The sequence below is a fragment of the Gekko japonicus genome, unplaced genomic scaffold (genome assembly GCF_001447785.1).
Source record: "Gekko japonicus isolate JY-2015 unplaced genomic scaffold, Gekko_japonicus_V1.1 scaffold2726, whole genome shotgun sequence".
In the NCBI taxonomy this organism is placed as follows: Eukaryota; Metazoa; Chordata; class Lepidosauria; order Squamata; family Gekkonidae; genus Gekko; species Gekko japonicus.
The window spans coordinates 172,840-190,928 of NW_015160305.1; the positions used below are offsets into that span (position 1 = coordinate 172,840).

The following is an 18,089-nucleotide window of genomic DNA, read 5'->3' on the forward strand; positions in this document are numbered from 1 at the left end:
ACACAGGAAAGGTGAGAGAGGAAAAGCCCAACAGCCATTTGTCCAGGTATTTGGTTCTGCTGCTTCTCCGGAGCTTCAAGGCAACCACCACTCACAAACGGTGAGTCCATTTCTAATCAGATCAGCTCCCCTGACTTGCTCCCCTGTACCCCAGTGGCTTTGTGTTTTGCACTGAAAATATTTTTCAGTTGAACACATGTGAAACTGCCTTATACTGAATCTGACCCTTGCTATTCGTAAAGCCTCATCAGACAGCCACTTTGCTTTCTTGTATTTCTTTTTCTTTGGGATGGTGGTGATTGCTGCCTCCTGTACAATGTCACGAACCTCCGTCCATAGTTCTTCGGGCACTCTATCTATCAAATCTAGACCCCTGAATCTATTCTTCACCTCTACTGTATATTCATCAGGGATGTGATCTAGGTCAAACCTGAATGGCCTCGTGGTTTTCCCAACTTTCTTCAGTTTAAGTCTGAATTTTGCAATGAGTAGTCATGATCTGAGTCACAGTCAGCTCCAGGTCTTGTTTTAACTGACTGGATAGAGCTTCTCCATCTTTGTCTGCAAATTATATAGTCAATCTGATTTCGGTGTTGCCCATCTGGTGATGTCATTGGGAAGAGTCGCCTCTTAGGTTGTTGGAAAAGGGTGTTCGCTATGACCAGTGTGTTCTCTTGACAAAACTCTGTTAACCTTTGCCCTGCTTTATTTTGCTTTCCAAGGCCAAACTTGTCTGTTAATCCGGTTACCTTTTGACTTCCTACCTTAGCATTCCAGTCCCCTATGATGATGAGGACATCATTTTTTGGTGTTAGTTCTAGGAGGTGTTGTAGGTCTTCATAGAACCGGCCCATTTCAGCCTCTTCTGCATCAGTGGTTGGGGCATAGACTTGGATTACTGTGATGTCGAATGGTGTGCCTTGGAATCGGACTGAAATCATTCTGTCATTTTTGAGATTGTATCCCAGTACTGACTTTTGCACTCTCTTGTTGGCTATAAAGGCCACACCATTTTTTCTACCAAGTGTGATCCACTGGAGAAGGAAATGGCAACCCACTCCAGTATCTTTGCCAAGAAAACCCCATGGACAGGAGACCAGCCTAGCCTCCTTTTTTTTTTTTTTGCCCACCAGTCTCAAAATGCAGGAGGAGGATCCTGCTAGGGATGGTTTTGCATTTCTTCTTCCTTCTGTTTTAGCCCCCAAATCCCCAATTTTGATTTGGACAAATTAATGTATGATTTTCTGGTCCTGTACCATTTCCCTTGCATCTTCCGTGTATAATGTATACATTTCTCAATCTGGGGGTGGGAATTGATATATGACATTGAATTTAGATTTTAATTTTTGAAAGAAGGTTACTTCAGAGGGAGAGGCGGGTTTGGGGGAGAGCCTGGAAAGTGACATCACAGGAAGAGGTGGGGTTTTGGTACAGTGTACTGGAAGCAGTGTTCCCTCTAAGCTGAGGTAGTATGAGCTAGCTCACAGTTTTTTAGCCTCTGGCTCACACATTTTTGTCTCAACTCAGGAAGGATGGCTCCAGTACAAACTAATTTATGCAGTAGCCAAATCACCTGCTCACGACTTTAATGCCAGTAGCTCACAAAGTAGAATTTTTGCTCACAGGACTCCACAGCTTAGAGGGAACATTGACTGGAAGTGACATCATTGAAAGAGGAAGTGACATCACTTGCCATTTGACCCAGTAGTGACATCACAGGAAGTGATGTCTCAAAAGTCTCCTGGCTCCACCACCAAAGTCTCCTGGCTCCACCCCCCAAAGTCCTCAGATATTTCCGAATTTGGACTTGGCAACCCTAGTTCCGGCACCTCTTTTTTTTTTTCCTTAAAGGGCAGGTGGAGCCCTGATCTCTACCCATAATATGAGTAACGCTTGCTCTTTTTGTAGGGTTGCACATGAAAAACAGCATCTGGCCATGGGTCCTGCCATGTTGCCATGTGTGTGTGTGTTACGTGCTGCCAAGTTGCATCCAACATATGGTGGTGACCCCATCAGGTTTTCAGGGCAAGAGACAAACAAAGATGGTTCTTTATTGTCCGCCTCTGCATAGCAACGCTAGACTTCCTTGGCCGTCTCCCATCCAAGTCCTAACCAGGGCTGACCCTGCTTAGCTTCCAAAATATGAGGAGACTGGTGCCAGCCTGGACCATCAAGCTCAGGGCAAAGGTGCCCTTAGCTAATGGAGACTGAAACACAATGTGCAATGTGGGGACAGACAAAGACCCTCCGGTCTTTTTGCTTGTGTTCTTCTTACAATTATACAGGCATGATTCTGAGTGTATAAGCAAATGGCCTCCAGCAGGACCAACCCCATTGATGTCCCTTTCCTGTGCTGCACCAGTGTAGTTCCAGAAGCAACATAATCGCCCTGGACCCACACTGTTAAATACTGGGTTCTAGTCACATTGTAAAGACCAGCTCTGGTTTATTAAGTGATTTCAGCAAGCTACAAGACAACTAGCGGGGCTTAAATTATGCTTATAAAGCATGCTCACACCACACCCAACACGCACCCACTCCCAGTGATAGGCTATTTACATTACACTACTGATCTATTGGTTAGCTCCAGGACCCTGGCGAGCTATTGTTCTAAAGTAGCGAGCTCAACCCGTTCCTGGTACAGCTTGAGGAATGCCTTAGTCTCAATACATAATACACACAGTGGAAACATGGGTAGGGATGAGCATCATGTCCCATGCCAGTCCAGCTCTGGAAACAGTGACACGTATGAGAAAGGCCTCCTCCGGTGATTGCTCTGGCATGCTCCAAAGTGGGCTCCAGGGACAGCTCTTTGCAGCCTGCCCTGGACTTGGGCAATGGTGGCATAGTTCTGGGAGATGACAATGCATGCAAATTATACCTGTTGCCCTTTGAAGAAGAAGAAAAGAAGAAGAGATTGGATATATACCCCACCCTTCGCTTGGAGTCTCAGAGCGGCTTACAAACTCCTTTCCCTTCCCTTCCTCACAACAGACACCCTGTGAGGTAGGTGGGGCTCAGAGAGCTCTTTCGAGAACTGCACTTTCAAGGGCAGCTCTTGTCAGAATTGTGGCTTGCCCAAGGTCATCCAGTAGCTGCAAGTGGAAGAGTGGGGAATCAAACTTAGTTCTCCCAGATTAGAGTCCATGCACTTAACCACTACATCAGACTTTATTGATGAGGTGCCCCTGAATGTCTGCTTGGGTTCTATGGGCAGCGAACCAGCTTTGGCCACAGGGAAGTAAAGTCCTGCCCTCTAAAAAAAAAAATGCCATTATCCATTACTCAGTGAAGGAAGCGGACAGTAAGAAAGTTGAGTCATCTGAAATGTGATGGAGAAGAGTTTTATGGAGACCGCAGACTGCCAAAAGGACAAATAAGTGGGTTCTAGACTAAATCAAGCCTAGAAGCTAAAAGGACTGAACTGAGGCTATCGTACTTTGGTCGCATTATGAGAAGATAAGAATCGCTGAGAAAGTGGAAGGCAGCAGGAGAGGAGGAAGACCCAGCCTGAGATGGATTGACTCAATCAAGGAAGCCACGAAGGCCCCCCGTTTGCAAGACTTGAGTGAGGCTGTTAGTGATAGAACCAGGGGTCGTTTTGTAGAAAAAGAGCTAGGGGAACTCATTAGCATATGCCACACCCCCTGACATCACCGGAAGTGTGTCATAAGGCCACACACCCCGCCCCCAATGGCCCTGGCCACCGCCAGCTTTGCAGCTCCACTGCCGGGCCCTCGAAGGCACCGCGAAGGCCCTCCCTGGCCCCAGGCAGGCAGGGGTGGGGAGAGGCAGGGAGGAAGCAACTTACCCTCCCTCTTCTCCTGCCTCCTCCTGGCTGAATGAGGGCCGGAAGCGGGGCGGCTGGAAGCAGGGGGCGGGGCTTCGTCATGTGCCCCGCCCCCTATACCTCACCTGGGGGAACTGCGATCTCCCGCGATCCCCCCGAAATGACCTCTGGATAGAACATTTGGGAGGTTATTAATTCATAGGGTCGCCATAAGTTGGGAGCAACTTGACAGTACTTAATATAGACACACAAAGGGCTCTTTTTGTAGGAGGAACTCCTTTGCCTATTAGGCGACACACCCCTAATGTAGCCAATCCCCCAAGAGCTTACAGTAGCCCCTGTAAGAAGAGCTTTCTAAGCTCTTGGAGGATTGGCTACATTAGGGGTGTGTTGCCTAATAGGCAAAGGAGTTCCTGCTACAAAAAGAACCCTCCACTGTAATGACCAAAAGCCTCTGCTCTGGATCTAGTTTCAGAGGTTAGCCATGTTGATTTTCAATGGAACAGCCAGATTTGAGTCCGGTAGCTACTTGGAGACTATAACAAGGGCTGATTCAGCATCCATCTGTTTCATCGGATTTTATGGTACCTTCTGCAAAGATTTATGGCCATGCAGGGGTGACTTTGCGGTCAGTATGGCATTGCCCCAGGGTGTCAGAATGTGATTTTGAGCTGCACCTTTTCCTTCCCCCGCTTCTGATTTGAAGGGAACAATAAGCAGACAATTTGACACAGCTTAATTGATCTCCATCAGTTCCCCCGCCCCTGTTTCCCCCCTCTGCATTTATCACCTCACCATGAATTACTTGGCTCAGGCGGCTAATGACTGCTGAGGCAAGTACTTACACAGGAAAGTCTGCATACCAATGCAGGAGCCAGCTTTGAAAACAAAATAGATGGCAAGCTGACACTAGCCAATGCAGAAATCAGGATCTGAGGCAATGCAATGAAAACAGATACTATTCCGAGGCAAGGGGGAACCAGGTTGAGTGCTGAGAAAATGTGAAGCAAATGGACCCATATTTTCAGGGTATAAGCTTATGAGAGTCCAAGCTCCTGTATCTGAAGAAGGGAGATCTGACTCTCAAAAACATATCCCCTCCAAATCATGTTGGTCTCTAGGGTCCTACTGGACTGGAATCTAGCTGCTATGGATCCAGTTTTCCACTGGTGGAGAAATACCCAAAAGTAAGTGGATTTTTCTACACTGTGTAATCCAGACTGACAAATGAAAAAGTGGAACATTATCTGGCAGGATGGATTAATAATCAGGATGATCTCCTTTGTTTTTCAGATCAACTGAATCATCAAAGCCCATGGGTCTTACCATCTCAAGAACATTTGTAGGAAAGGAACTGGATGAGCTGGAGGCTGCATCGGACCCAGGAAATGTCCCAGAGGTGGCAACCGAAATTCATCGAGAGTTGAGCTTATTTAAGAACACCATACTTGACATTGCCATCACAGGCGAACTGGGTTCAGGGAAATCGTCCCTTGTCAATGCCCTGCGGGGCATGACAGATTCTGAAGAGGGTGCAGCTGAGACTGGGGTAACACGAACAACAATGGAGGCAAAGGGATATCCACACCCCAGATTCCCTAAAATAACAATATGGGATCTCCCAGGAATTGGGATGCCTGAATTCGAACCAGAGGAATACCTCAATAAGGTAAACTTCAGCAGGTTTGACTTCTTCATCATTGTCGCTGCGGAACGCCTCACTGCCAATCACTCCCAGCTGGCCCGTAAAATTCAAGAGATGAAGAAGACGTTTTACTTTGTGCGTTCCAAAGTGGATCTAAGTATGAATTCTGAAAGGTGGAAACCAAATTTCAGTGAAAAGCAAACCCTTGAGAAGATAAGAAGATACTGCTGTGATAATTTGACAGAAGTACTAGAGACTGCTCCAAGTGTTTTCCTCATCTCTGCCTGGCACTTGGACAAGTATGATTTCTCCCTCCTGCAAGAGGCCCTAGAGAATGAAATGGAATATCTCAGGAAGCATGTCCTGATTCTGGCTTTACCCAGTTTCTCAAGAAAAATCCTAGAAAAGAACAAGGCTGCTTTGGAACGGGTTATTTGGAAAACAGCTCTCGTGTCTTGTGCTATCGGGGCTACCCCTGTCCCAGGTCTCTCTCTTTTTTATACCACTGCTATGTTGGTAACCACCCTGAAGCAGTTCTGCTTATCCTTTGGCTTGGATGAAGATTCCCTCAATAGACTTGCAAGCCGGGTTGACAAACCAGTGGAAATATTGAGAGCGGCTATCAAAAAGTCTCCTCTTGCTAGCGAGGTCACCGTACAATTTGTAATCAAAATCTTATGCAGGTCAATGTTGTGTTTGACTCTGTCGGCCGTAGAACTAGTCTTGGACCTTGCACCCTCCACGAGCTGTCTAGCCGGTGGAGGACTTTCTTTTGTAACCACTTTCTACCTCCTGAAGAGGTTTCTGCAGGATCTCGAGGGAGATGCTGAGAATGTTTTGGCAAAAGCAGCCGAGCCATAAAGCGTCCCATTTAAAGATCCAAAACATTCATCTGGAATGCCTGAGCCTAGCAACCAGTGGGAGAGTTGGGGGGACAAGAACATAGGAGGGCTTGTAATCGGCATTCCCTCTAACTTGAGTTGGTGTGAGCTAGCTCACACTTTTTTAGCCTCCGGTTCACACATTTTTGTCTTAGCTCAGGAAGGAGGGCTAATTTATGCAGTAGCCAAATACCTCACTCACAACTTTAACACCAGTAGCTCACAAAGCAGAATTTTTGCTCACATGACTCCACAGCTTAGAGGTTTCAGCTATGCTGCCATGATAGTTTAAGAGGCCATCGGCTTCCCTTTTCTGTGTACTAATTACTGCTGCATTCCTTCTGTGCTTCTTCTATGCTGTAACGCTGTTATCTCTAAGATGGGCAGGTGGCGTAGTGTCTGGAGCTGAGGGAATAACCGTGTGAGCGCTATCGGTTCCCAGCTTGCTTCTAACGGTCTGGAGCTTCTTCTCCTGCGTGCGGGAATGTGGCTAATTGGCCTATGATGGGGTGTCTGTGCATACGAATGCCCTATATCCCATTATGCTTGTAGGGGTGCCGCCATTCTTAAGAGTGCCTTTGTTAATGCATCTATAGCTCTTCAATAAAGTATAACCTTTTTGATAAGCGTGTACTACGTTGTTGGCTGTGGAACCTGACAAGAGGGAGCATTGCTTGTAACTGCTGAAGTCACCAAGATCATTACATCACTTCCAGGTAAAACCCAGGAGTGCCAATGGGTAGCTCAAGCAATCTCTGGAAACTCTGGTAAAACCATAGAGTTTCTGGGGATTCCTAGAGTTACCCTCTGTCACATCCGGATTTTACCTGGAAGTGACATAGCAACTTTTTTTGGAGCAGAGTTCCATACTACATTATGGAATTAGATATAATAAATATGCGTATAATACAGAACTCTGAGTGACCTTGGCCCAGTCACACACTCTCAGCCTATCCTACATCACAGGGTTGTTTTGAGTATAAATAGAGGGGGAAAGATGGAAGCTACGCTGGGTCCCCCTTTGGGGGAAGAAGGAAGAGCATAAATTAAGACTGCCATTTTAATATATCTTACTGTGTTTTAAATCCTTCATTATGTTTACTGCATTTTTGAGATGTTATTATACTTTAGAATCATTTATATGTATCCTCCCATTCCACAAAACAAAGTCGGAAGCCCTACATCAGCCTCAAGAGCCATGCCCCAACATAAAAGTCACTCTTGGCTCCTGAGGCTGGAGGAAAGCTTCAACCTATTTTATTATATTATATCGATGTGGTATATTTCCTTGTTTTAAACTTTCATGGTTATATTGGTTTTCTTGCTGGAAACAAATTTTATATACACTTGTTGTGACGGACAGGTTAGGTTCCACCTCTCCCTTAGAGTGAGCCATAGGAACTGATGTTGCTTGGTTGACCGTTGGAAAACAGCAAGAGAGCAGATGGGATTGGGCAGATGGGGAATTGAGAGGGAAAGGAGTGTGGCTGAATCTGCATTTGTCTTTCCCACCGGTGTCCCAGCCTTTTGACTCCGTCTTCAAAACAGCTGTCTACATTTGGGGTTGTTTTCACACCTCAAGAGTGCTAGCATACTTTTGCACATCCACATATGTTTATCATCCTTTCGGGGCAGCTCCACTGTCATTGCGCCTCTGCACTGCTTTAAAAGAATCTTCTCCAAACAACATTCAAACAAGCATAGAGAAACTAATTTAATTCAAACAGCAGCATGAAACTAATTTAAAAATGCAAATGTAGATTCAACCTGTGTCTGACTGAGTGAAACGGTGTGGCAGAGCTGCTTAATGCCGGCTGAGAAGAGTCCATTTGTAACAAAGGGTCCTACTTTCTTGAACAGGGGAGCAGTTCAAAAATTCACTGGAAGGAAAACGTTGTATTTACTTTGTGTTGTTATTTATTTATTTATTTATTTATTTAATTCCATTTCTACCCCGCCCTCCCCGCACGCAGGCTCAGGGCGGCTTACAAGGCACGTGCTATAAAACCAAATACATTAAAAACAGCATAAATTACAACTTACAAGATACATGGAGGACTAAAATACATTTTCTCCGTTACATGCCAGGAAGCGGTCTGGGGTTGAAATCAGAAGGGAGAGGGGCGGCCTATGCCGTGTTGTTCCAATTTCTCGTAGGCCTACCCTGACAGTCCAGCTTCCGTTATGGCCAATGGCTAAGACAATAAACGAAACTTGAATACTTGAATACTTGAAAACGTTGTAACTTCTACCTTACTTTCTTCAGTGTTATGCTCAAACCATAAATAAAAGTTAACTCAGCTGTTTAAATCTATGGGCTGAGTGCCTCAGGGAAAGAAAGACACACACACACACACACAGAAAAGTCTATCAGTCAGTCAATGTTTATTACAGTCAAAAACCAGCATAAGATCAAAACATCTCTTAAAGGTCTATGTATGTATTATAGGATATGAATAAATGGTGACAGCATATGAATGGAACTGTGTTTGATTCCCAACCCCAGTCACTCTCTGTGAGGGCCTGTTATTAAAGGCTCTGGGCCAGTGTTCCCTCTAAGCTGAGTTAGTGTGAGCTAGCTCACCGTTTTTTAGCCTCCAGCTCACATATTTTTGTCTTAGCTCAGGAAGGAGGGCTCCAGAACAAACTGATTTATGCAGTAGCCAAATCGCTCACTCACAACTTTAATGCCAGCAGCTCACAAAGTAGAATTTTTGATCACAAGACTCCACAGCTTAGAGGGAGCATTTAAACCTTTAAAAAAAAAATTAAATGTAAAACAATGAGGTGACATTTTCAGGTTAGGCTTCCGGAGACTGCCAAAATGGTTCACTACAGCATGAAAACAAAAAAATATTTTCAAAGCTTTAGGCTTTGGGGGCATTTTGGCAGTCTCTGGAAGCCTGGGGATGACAGGGAACTCAGTTGGGTACAATGCCATAGAGTCCACCTTCCAAAGCATCCATTTTTTCCAGGAGAACTAATCTCTTCTGTCTGAAAATGGGGTGTAATTCCAGAAGATCCCCAGGTCCAACCTGGAAGCTGGCATCCCTAGGAATCCACCTCACAGTCTATGAACTCTTAGGGACTCAGTTTGGTGTAGTGGTTAAGTACGTGGAATCTAAAATGGGAGAACTGGGTTTGATTCCCCACGCCTCCACTTGTAGCTGCTGGATGACCTTGGACAAGCCATAGTTCTGTCAGAGCTGTTCTCTCAAGGACAGTTCTGGAAAGAGCTCCCTCAGCCCCACCCACCTCACAGGGTGTCTGTTGTGGGGAGGGGAAGGGGAAGGAGTTTGTAAACCGCTCTGAGACTCTGAGTGAAGGGCGGGGTATAAATCCAATCTCCTCTTCCTCCTCCTCCTCCTCCTCCTCCTCTTCTTCCTCTTCTTCTTCTTCCTCTTCTTCTTCTTCCTCTTCTTCTTCTTCCTCTTCTTCTTCTTCCTCTTCTTCTTCTTCCTCTTCTTCTTCTTCCTCTTCTTCTTCTTCCTCTTCTTCTTCTTCCTCTTCTTCTTCTTCCTCTTCTTCTTCTTCCTCTTCTTCTTCTTCCTCTTCTTCTTCTTCCTCTTCTTCTTCTTCCTCTTCTTCTTCTTCCTCTTCTTCCCTCTTCTTCCTCCTCTTCTTCCTCCTCTTCTTCCTCCTCTTCTTCCTCCTCTTCTTCCTCCTCTTCTTCCTCCTCTTCTTCCTCCTCCTCCTCCTCCTCCCCCCCACTTGGTCACTTGCTGTGGCTTGGCTTGCTGTAAGGGGGGAGAACAGGATCTGCCTTCCCTCCCGTTCTGTTTTTCCTAGCAGAAAGGGCTGTGAGTGGCCTGTTTGCACCTTCCTCAGGCTCCATGTGCTGTCGATCACATGATCCCAGGACACATGGCGTCTGAAGAAGGGGCAACCAGGGCTCTCATGGCCATTTCCACTAGGTAAAGCAGCGTGGAATGGCAGCAGCAGGATGCTAGGGCAAAGAGAATGGAGGGAAAACTGCTGGGTTGACGTGACTCCATTCTCCAGTGGGAAGAAACACAGAAAATCTTTGCCATGTGGATGCTGCCACATTTGCTTGTCTTCTGTGCCAGAACTGAGGCCCTAATCCCAATTAGGTACTCACCCATGGGTGCTTTTAAATAAAATTAAAGACCTTGAGAGATACCAGACCCTTCCTTATCTTAGACCACTCACATGGTTATGCCTCCCTTCTCTCTCTCTCTCTGTGTCTCTCTCTGTGTCACAAACTTTTGTTCATAGGAAACCAACTCTGTCTGCTGCAGCAAACCTGCCTGCCTGTTTTTTATAGTTATACACACACACACACAAACTTCTGCATCTGTTCCTTCTCAGTGCCCAGTGCTTGTTCATTAGCACAAAGGCAATGATTGATGCGGGCACACCATGCTTGTGCAAACGTCATTACAGTTGTACAAAGTTTATTTAGGGGTACATGTATATCTTGCTTGAAAGCAATTGACACAAAAACAAAAGTTAGGATGACAGGACACAGGTAAATAGAACAGTACTGTAAGGTAAGGTTAGCAGGTCCCACCTGGCCACTAGCAGGGAATGGGGGGGGGGGAGTTTGGGTTGCCTGATCCAGGTTGAGAAACTCCTGGAGATTTGGGAGATGGAGGCTGGGAAGGACAGAGACCACAGTGGGGTACAATGCCATGGAGTCCACCCTCCGAAACATCCAGTTTCCCCAGGTGAAGTGATCTTGGTATTTAGGGATTAACAAGTGGAGACTTGTTAATGGTTATCCCATTCCTCAAACCTTTGCTTCCTCCCCTCTCCCCCTACCTCTCTCACACTCCTCCCTTCTGCTCCACCTTTTCTTACTCTCTGTCTCTCCTCCTCCTCCATGCTTGTTACTTCCTCTCTCTTTCTTCCCCCTTATCATTCTCTTTGTTTTCTTGCAGTTTCTCCCCCCCCACCCCATCCCTCTTTCTTTCTGCCCCATCAATCTCCCAGCCTCCTGCCTGCTTCCTCCCACACCCCACAGAGCAGCAGCAGTGGTGGTGGCAGTGCTCCCAACCACCCACCTGCTTCCCCCACAGCAGCAGTGGCAGCGCTCCAGGAATCACAAGGGATCTCCCAGCTACAGAAATCAATTCACCATAGGGCTGCCAGCTCCAGGTTGGGAAATCCCTGGAGATTTCGGGGTGAAACCTTGGGACAGTGAGGCTTGGGGAAACAAGCAGCCTCAGCAGGGTATAATGACTCAACCCTCCATTTTATCCAGGGTAACTGATCCCTGTCACCTAGAAAACAGTTGTATTTCTAGGTGATCTCTAGCCCTCACCTGTAGGCTGGCAATGGTAGTTCTCATGGAGGAAATGGCTGGTTTGGAGGGTGGAGGAAATGGCATTATACTGGTGTGAAGTTCCTCCCCTCCTCAAATCCCACCATCTCCAGGTTCCCCCCCTCAAATGTCCAGAAATTCCCCACCCTGGAGTTGGCAACTCTATTTCCTTCCCACCCAGCAGCCAACCTACCTTTACCTGCCTCTCTGTCTTCAGCTTTCCATCTCCACTACAGTTGCCAGCTCTGTCTTGGTAAATACCTGGAGATTTTGGGGGTGGGGCCTGGGGAAAGCAGGGTTTGGAGAGGGGAGGGACCTTAACAGGGCATAATGCCATAGTGGCCATCCTCCAAAGCAGCCATTTTCTCCAGGGGAACTGATGTCTGTAGTCTGGAGATGAGCTGTAATTCCAGGGTATCCCCCATTTCCAGCTGGAGGCTGCCATCCCTATGAGCTCCCTCCACCCTCAAAACCCCTGTCGCCCCCAGGCACTGTCCCCTGTCCTCCAGGAAATGCTCAAGGCAGAATTGGCAACCCTGCCGTATTTGAACCAGACATGGAACTAAAGGAGAAAACCTCCATTCATGGGGAGGAGGGGATTTGATTTGGGATGGTTCCAAGCTTTGTTTGGGTCCTGAAGTCGTTTGGGTCGTGAAGCCAGAAGTCTGGCTCACAATTCAGGCTGTTCATGCATTTCTCTGATGCTTATCAGGCTGGAAGGCAGACACGCCCCCTCCCTGCTGCTCACAGCCTATTCTTGTCAGGGCAGCCACTGAGAGGAAAACGAAAGCTAAAAGCTGCTCTCCGCCTAGGCAGCTTCTCTTTCTTGTAAATCAGCTGACTGAGCAGCCAAAGCACTGGGAGGAGGAGTAAACAAGGCGGCATTCCTGAGGGAGTTGAATTTCCTCATCCAGTCTACATATAGTTACAGAGCTGGCAACACAACCCAAGTGTATTATGATATCAGATTATTTTGAGGAAGGTCAGTTCAGATTTTCCTCTGGCCAGCCCTCATGTGCAATCTGTGCCCTCCCGATTCCTGGCACTGCTTTGCTATTTGTTTCGGAGGTTTTGGAAGGGCCTTGGCAAAACCAGGCACAACATTTTGATCTACAATTAAATGAGTTTGCTCCTTGGAGTGTCTGCAAACTGAGCCCTGGTTATGACAACTTTTGTTGGAATACATTTTGTCAGTCTTCCCCCCACCCTTTTCCCCCTTCAAAATGGTTTTATTCATTTTACATTAACAACAAGATTAACAACAGGATAGGCGTATACATATAACCTGCATATATGATTTTATACATACAAATAGATATAGCTCTCTATATAGTCTAGTCTAAGGATGCTGTTTTCCAATGTCTTACAAGTCTTTTAAGGTGACTCTGGACTCCTGTTTGTTTGAGGCTGGGGAGGCAGCCGTGAAACATGTGGGGATGCCAGCCTCCAGGTGGGTCCTGGGGATCCCTCAGAATTACAGCTCATCTCCAGGTTACAGAGATCAGTTTCCTTGGAAAAAATGATGCCTTGGAGAGTGGATTGTATGGCTCTGCACCAATGTTCCCTCTAAGCTGTGGAGTCTTGGGAGCAAAAATTCTACTTTGTGAGCTACTGATACTAAAATTGTGAGCAAGCGACTTGGCTGCTGCATAACTTAGTTGGCTCTGGAGCCATCCTTCCTGAGTTAAGACAAATATGTGTGAGCTGGAGGCTAAAAAACTGTGAGCTAGCTCACACTAACTCAGCTTAGAGGGAACACTGCTCTGCACCCAGGGGTCATTTCCTGCAGGAGCGCACAGGAACGGAACTCCGGCAGTAAAGAGCCCAGGGGGCGGGCACATGCAACAAGCCCCGCCCCCTGCTCCCAGCAGCCCTCAATCAGAGCAAGAAGCAGCCAGGTAAGTTGCAGAGCTCCCCCCCCCCGGCCCCCCGTCCAAAAAGAGTCCAGTGGCACCTTTAAGACCCAAGTTTTATTCAGGTACAAGCTCTCTCTCCTCTGTGAGGACAGATCTGCACGTTCCCCCCCCCTAAGTTAGGTGGACATTTCTGCCTTGGGAAATTCCTGTAGATTCGGGGGCAGAGCATGGGGAGGGCGGGGTTTGGGGACAAGCAGGAGCTCATCGGGGAGCTAATTGCTGATGGCATAGATAGGGTTGCCAACTTCCAGGTCGCACCTGGAGATCCCTCGCTATTAAATTATTCTCCAGGTGACCGAGATCAATTTCCTCTGGAGAAAATGGTTGCTTTGGAGGGTGGACTGTGTGGAATTGGACCCTGATGAAACCCTGCCCTCCCCAAACTCGCCCTTCCCCAGCTCCACCCCCCCCCAAATCTCCAGGTATTTCCCAACCCGGAGCTGGCAACCCAATGCCATAGGGTCCGCTCTCCAAAGGGCCTTTTTTCTCCAGGGATACTGATCTCTGTTTTCCGGAGAGGTGAAGTGTCATTCCGAGAGAGTGCCAGGCCCCACCTGGAGGCTGGCAACAACACTAATGAGTCCATCCAGCCCAACAAGCTTTCGGCTGTGAAAAACTTTATGGGTTCCTATTCCTTCACTTCGAAACTCCGTCTGGAAATGGGGCAACCCCACCTCACAAAGGTAGGCTGACTACTGGAGCATTGGTTCCTATCTTTAGGGTTGTCAGCCTCCAGGTGGCGGCTGGAGACCCCCCCCCCCCCCCAGCAATACAATGGGAATTCAGGCTTCAGAGATCAGATCCTGTGGTGTATTCAGACTGACAATGTACGTATGTGAACTCACTCATTGAATCCCCATGTGAAGCTTTCATCCTGGGCTAGGATCCTAATCCCTCAAATGTAATTGGTAGCCCAGGAAGAGCCGACCAATCATCAACGTCTAGTTCCAGAAGCGGGAACTATTGTGATTGGACCTTATCTCTACAGTCTCATAGGTTGATAATGTACACTAGGGCGTGGCTACATTAGCCGGGAGGGTTTAAAAGCGGAACAGCTTCAATGCAAAAAGCTGTTCTGGCTATTCGTGTTGATCTGTTTGGAGCTGAGTTACGAGTTGCTGAATAAAGCTGATCTTTTGCTGAAATCACTCTCTGACTCTTTGTTAAGTAGCCGACTTAACAGATCCCCTGGAGCAAATGGCTACTGTGGAAGGTGGACTCAAAGCTCTGTACCATGTGGACTCAAAGCTCTGTACCCTCCCCAGGTTGCCCCCCGAATCTCCAGGAATCTCCCAACCCAGAGCTGGTAATCCTACTTCATTTGCCCCTCTACCCAGTCCTGTGCATAGAAAGGGTGCTTTCTAGAGGGACTAAATGAGGCAAGCAAAAGGGTGGCGGCTCAGTGGTAGAGCATCTGCTTGGCATGCAGTAAGGTCCAGGTTCGATCCCTGGCATCTCCAGTTAAAAGGACCAGGCAGTAGGTGATGTGCAAGACCTCAACCTGAGACCCTGGGGAGCTGCGGCCGCGCCCGTCTGAGTAGACAATACCGACTTTGATGGACCAAGGGTCTGATTCAGTATAGGGCAGCTTCAAGTGTTCAAAACCCTCTGTCCTCTTATCCCCCCCCCCGTGGGTGACCCAGCCTGGATAATTCCTTATATCGGAAGCTGACCAGGTTAAAAATGATAATATCGGCCACTTCCGCGCCGTCATTTTTGTCACTTGTTTGCCCCTATTGCTTCAGGGTTCCCCCACCCCCTGCCCCCAATGTGTTTCGCTCTCTTTAGTAGTCCCAGAGGGAGCAAAACACATGGGGAAACAGGGTTGCTCACCTCCAGATGGGAGAGCTCCCGCTTTTACAACTGATCTCCAGCTGACAGAGATCAGCTCCCCTGGAGAAAATGGCTGCTTTGGAGGGTGGACTCTGTGGCACTGTACCCTGTTGAGGCCCCTTGGGGAGCAGAACACGGGGAGGGCAGGGTTTGGGGATGAGCAGGAACCCATTGGGAAGCTAATTTATGATGGCATGGATAGTGTTGCCAACCTCCAGGTCGCACCTGGAGATCCCCTGCTATTAAATTAATCTCCAGGTGACCGAGATCAGTTCCTCTGGAGAAAATGGTTGCTTTGGAGGGTGGACTGTGTGGCCTTGTACCCTGATGAAATCCCTCCCCTCCCCAAACCCCGCCCTCCCCAGGCTCCACCCCCAAATCTTCAGGTATTTCCCAACTCAGAGATGGCAACACTGTGTGGAAAGGGGGGGGGGTCCCAAAGCAGTGGGGAAAAAGGAGTGACCAAAGTGACAGTGCGGAAGTGGCTACTGTGGGAGAAATGGGGGAGGCGGAGTCTTGTTTCCCTTTACCCAGGTGCTCCATTTCCTGTATTCCAAAGGTCCCCCCTGCCCGCCTTTCCGTCGATATTTCTTAGTTCTGTGTAATTGTGTGTATGCTTGAATTTTGTGTGTGTGTGTGCTTGAATTTATTGTACGCTTGTGAAGACTTCTCAGTAAAGAAATAATTTCTTTGAGATTTGGATTCTGCGTCTATTTCTGGGTTACTGGATTAAAAGCGGGACTCCTGTACACAAACATAAGAATATAACATAAGAACATAAGAGAAGCCAATGTTGGATCAGGCCAAAGGCCCATCTAGTCCAACACTCTGTCACACAGTGGCCAAAAATACCAGGTGCCATCAGGAGGTCCACCAGTGGGGCCAGGACATTAGAAGCCCTCCCACTGTTGGCCTCCCCAAGCACCAAGAAGACAGAGTATTACTTGCCCCAGAGCCCCTATCTATACCTTGTGGCTAATAGTCACTGATGGACCTCTGCTCCATATGCCTATCTAATTCCCTTTTGAAGCAGTCCATGCTTGTAGCCGCCACCACTTCCTGTGGCAGTGAATTCCATGTGTTAATCACTCTTTGGGTGAAGAAGTACTTCCTTTTATCCGTTCTAACCCAACCGCTCAGCAATTTCATGGAGTGCCCACGAGTTCAATAACAATAACAAAGGTTATTGTTCCTTTATAGGCCTATTGTCTATTGCCATTTTAATAATCATGATCCCCCACATTTATTAATAATTTATTAATAATTCAAGGCAATTTGGCGAACAAATTAGTGGCAAAATTCAGCACGTGATGAAATACAGCAGCCAGAATGATATTTTACTCCCTAAATAAGCATCTGTTGCCTCCCTCTTTGAGAACCCATGTATTCATATAGCTTCTCTGGGTTGTATTTTTGTCCCACTTTCCAGCTCTAACTGGCTTCCGACTGGATTCACGAGGGAGGGGGTGGATGATAAAATGACTATTTAAAAATAATATCACTGCTCCTATTGGAGAGGAGGACCTCACTACTAAAGAAGAAGGGAAAAGGAGGGGGGAAATAACCCAATCAGTCTTCTTGATTCAATTTCTTTTTTGGAGGGGACCTCACTCCCGGAGTGGGGCTCAAACATAGGGGCACCTTTCTTCTTCCCCACTGATTCTTTGGACCTGTAGATTTTCCGGGATGTGTGGCCGTGGTCTTGGCATTGTAGAACCTGACGTTTCGCCAGTAACTGTGACTGGCATCCTCAGAGGTATAAACACAGAAAGATGGAATACTCTATGTCAAGCCTTCCACAACATATTGATTCTTTGGACCCTTGACTGCCACAAAGGATGTGATGTTTCCCCCTTGGGATAGCCCCCCCCCAAACCCTCCAAACTAGGGTTGCCAGCACTGTTCCCACTAAGCTGAGTTAGTGTGAGCTAGCTCATAGTTTTTTAGTTTCCGGCTCACGCATTTTTGTCTTAGCTCGGGAAGGGTGGCTCCAGAGCAAACTAATTTATGGCAGCAGCCAGATCGCTCGCTCACAACTTCAATGCCAGTAGCTCCCAAAGTAGAATTTTTGCTCACAAGACTCCACAACTTAGAGGGAACTCTGGTTGCCAGCCTCCAGGTGGTGGCTGGAGATCTTCTGCTATTACAACTGATCTCCAGGTGACCGAGATCAGTTCCCCTGGGTAAAACGGCTGCTTTGGAAGGTGCAGTCCCTCCACTCCCCAAGGTAAAGGTAAAGGTCTCCCTTGCTCGAAAGCCAGTCGAATCCGACTCAAGGGTTGCGGTGCTCATCTCAGTTTCAAAGCCGAAGAGCCAGCGCTGTCCGAAGACGTTTCCGTGGTCATGTGGCCGGCATGACTAAACACCAAGCCGCACGGAACGCTGTTACCTTTCCACCAAAGTGGTACCTATTTATCTACTTGCAGTTTCTTGCTTTCAAACTGCTAGGTTGGCAGGAGCTGGAACTAGAGATGGGAGCTCACTCCATCATGCGGCACCCGGGTCTTGAACTGCTGAACTACTGACCTTCCACAGCCTGCAGTTCAGTGTCTTAACCACTTGAGCCACCGCAGCTCCTTCTCCACTCCCCAAACCCCACCTCTATTAGGCTCCACCCCCCAAATTTCCAGGTATTTCCCAACCTGGAGCTGGCAACCAGTGTTCCCTCTAAGCTGAGTTAGTGTGAGCTAGCTCACAGGTTTTTAGCCTCCGGCTCACACATTTTTGTCTCAGCTCAGGA

The 18,089-nt window shown here is 47.5% G+C and overlaps 1 protein-coding gene across 1 annotated transcript; it reads left to right on the top strand.

Annotated features, from left to right (window-relative positions):
• LOC107114814 (interferon-inducible GTPase 5-like) lies at window positions 1-6,457 on the top strand. The gene is made up of 2 exons (XM_015416411.1): window positions 1-100; window positions 5,084-6,457. Exon 2 carries the CDS (start codon window positions 5,106-5,108, stop codon window positions 6,294-6,296), a length of 1,191 nt encoding a protein of 396 aa, XP_015271897.1. The 5' UTR covers window positions 1-100; window positions 5,084-5,105; the 3' UTR covers window positions 6,297-6,457.
• The last annotated feature ends 11,632 nt before the right edge of the window (window positions 6,458-18,089 follow it).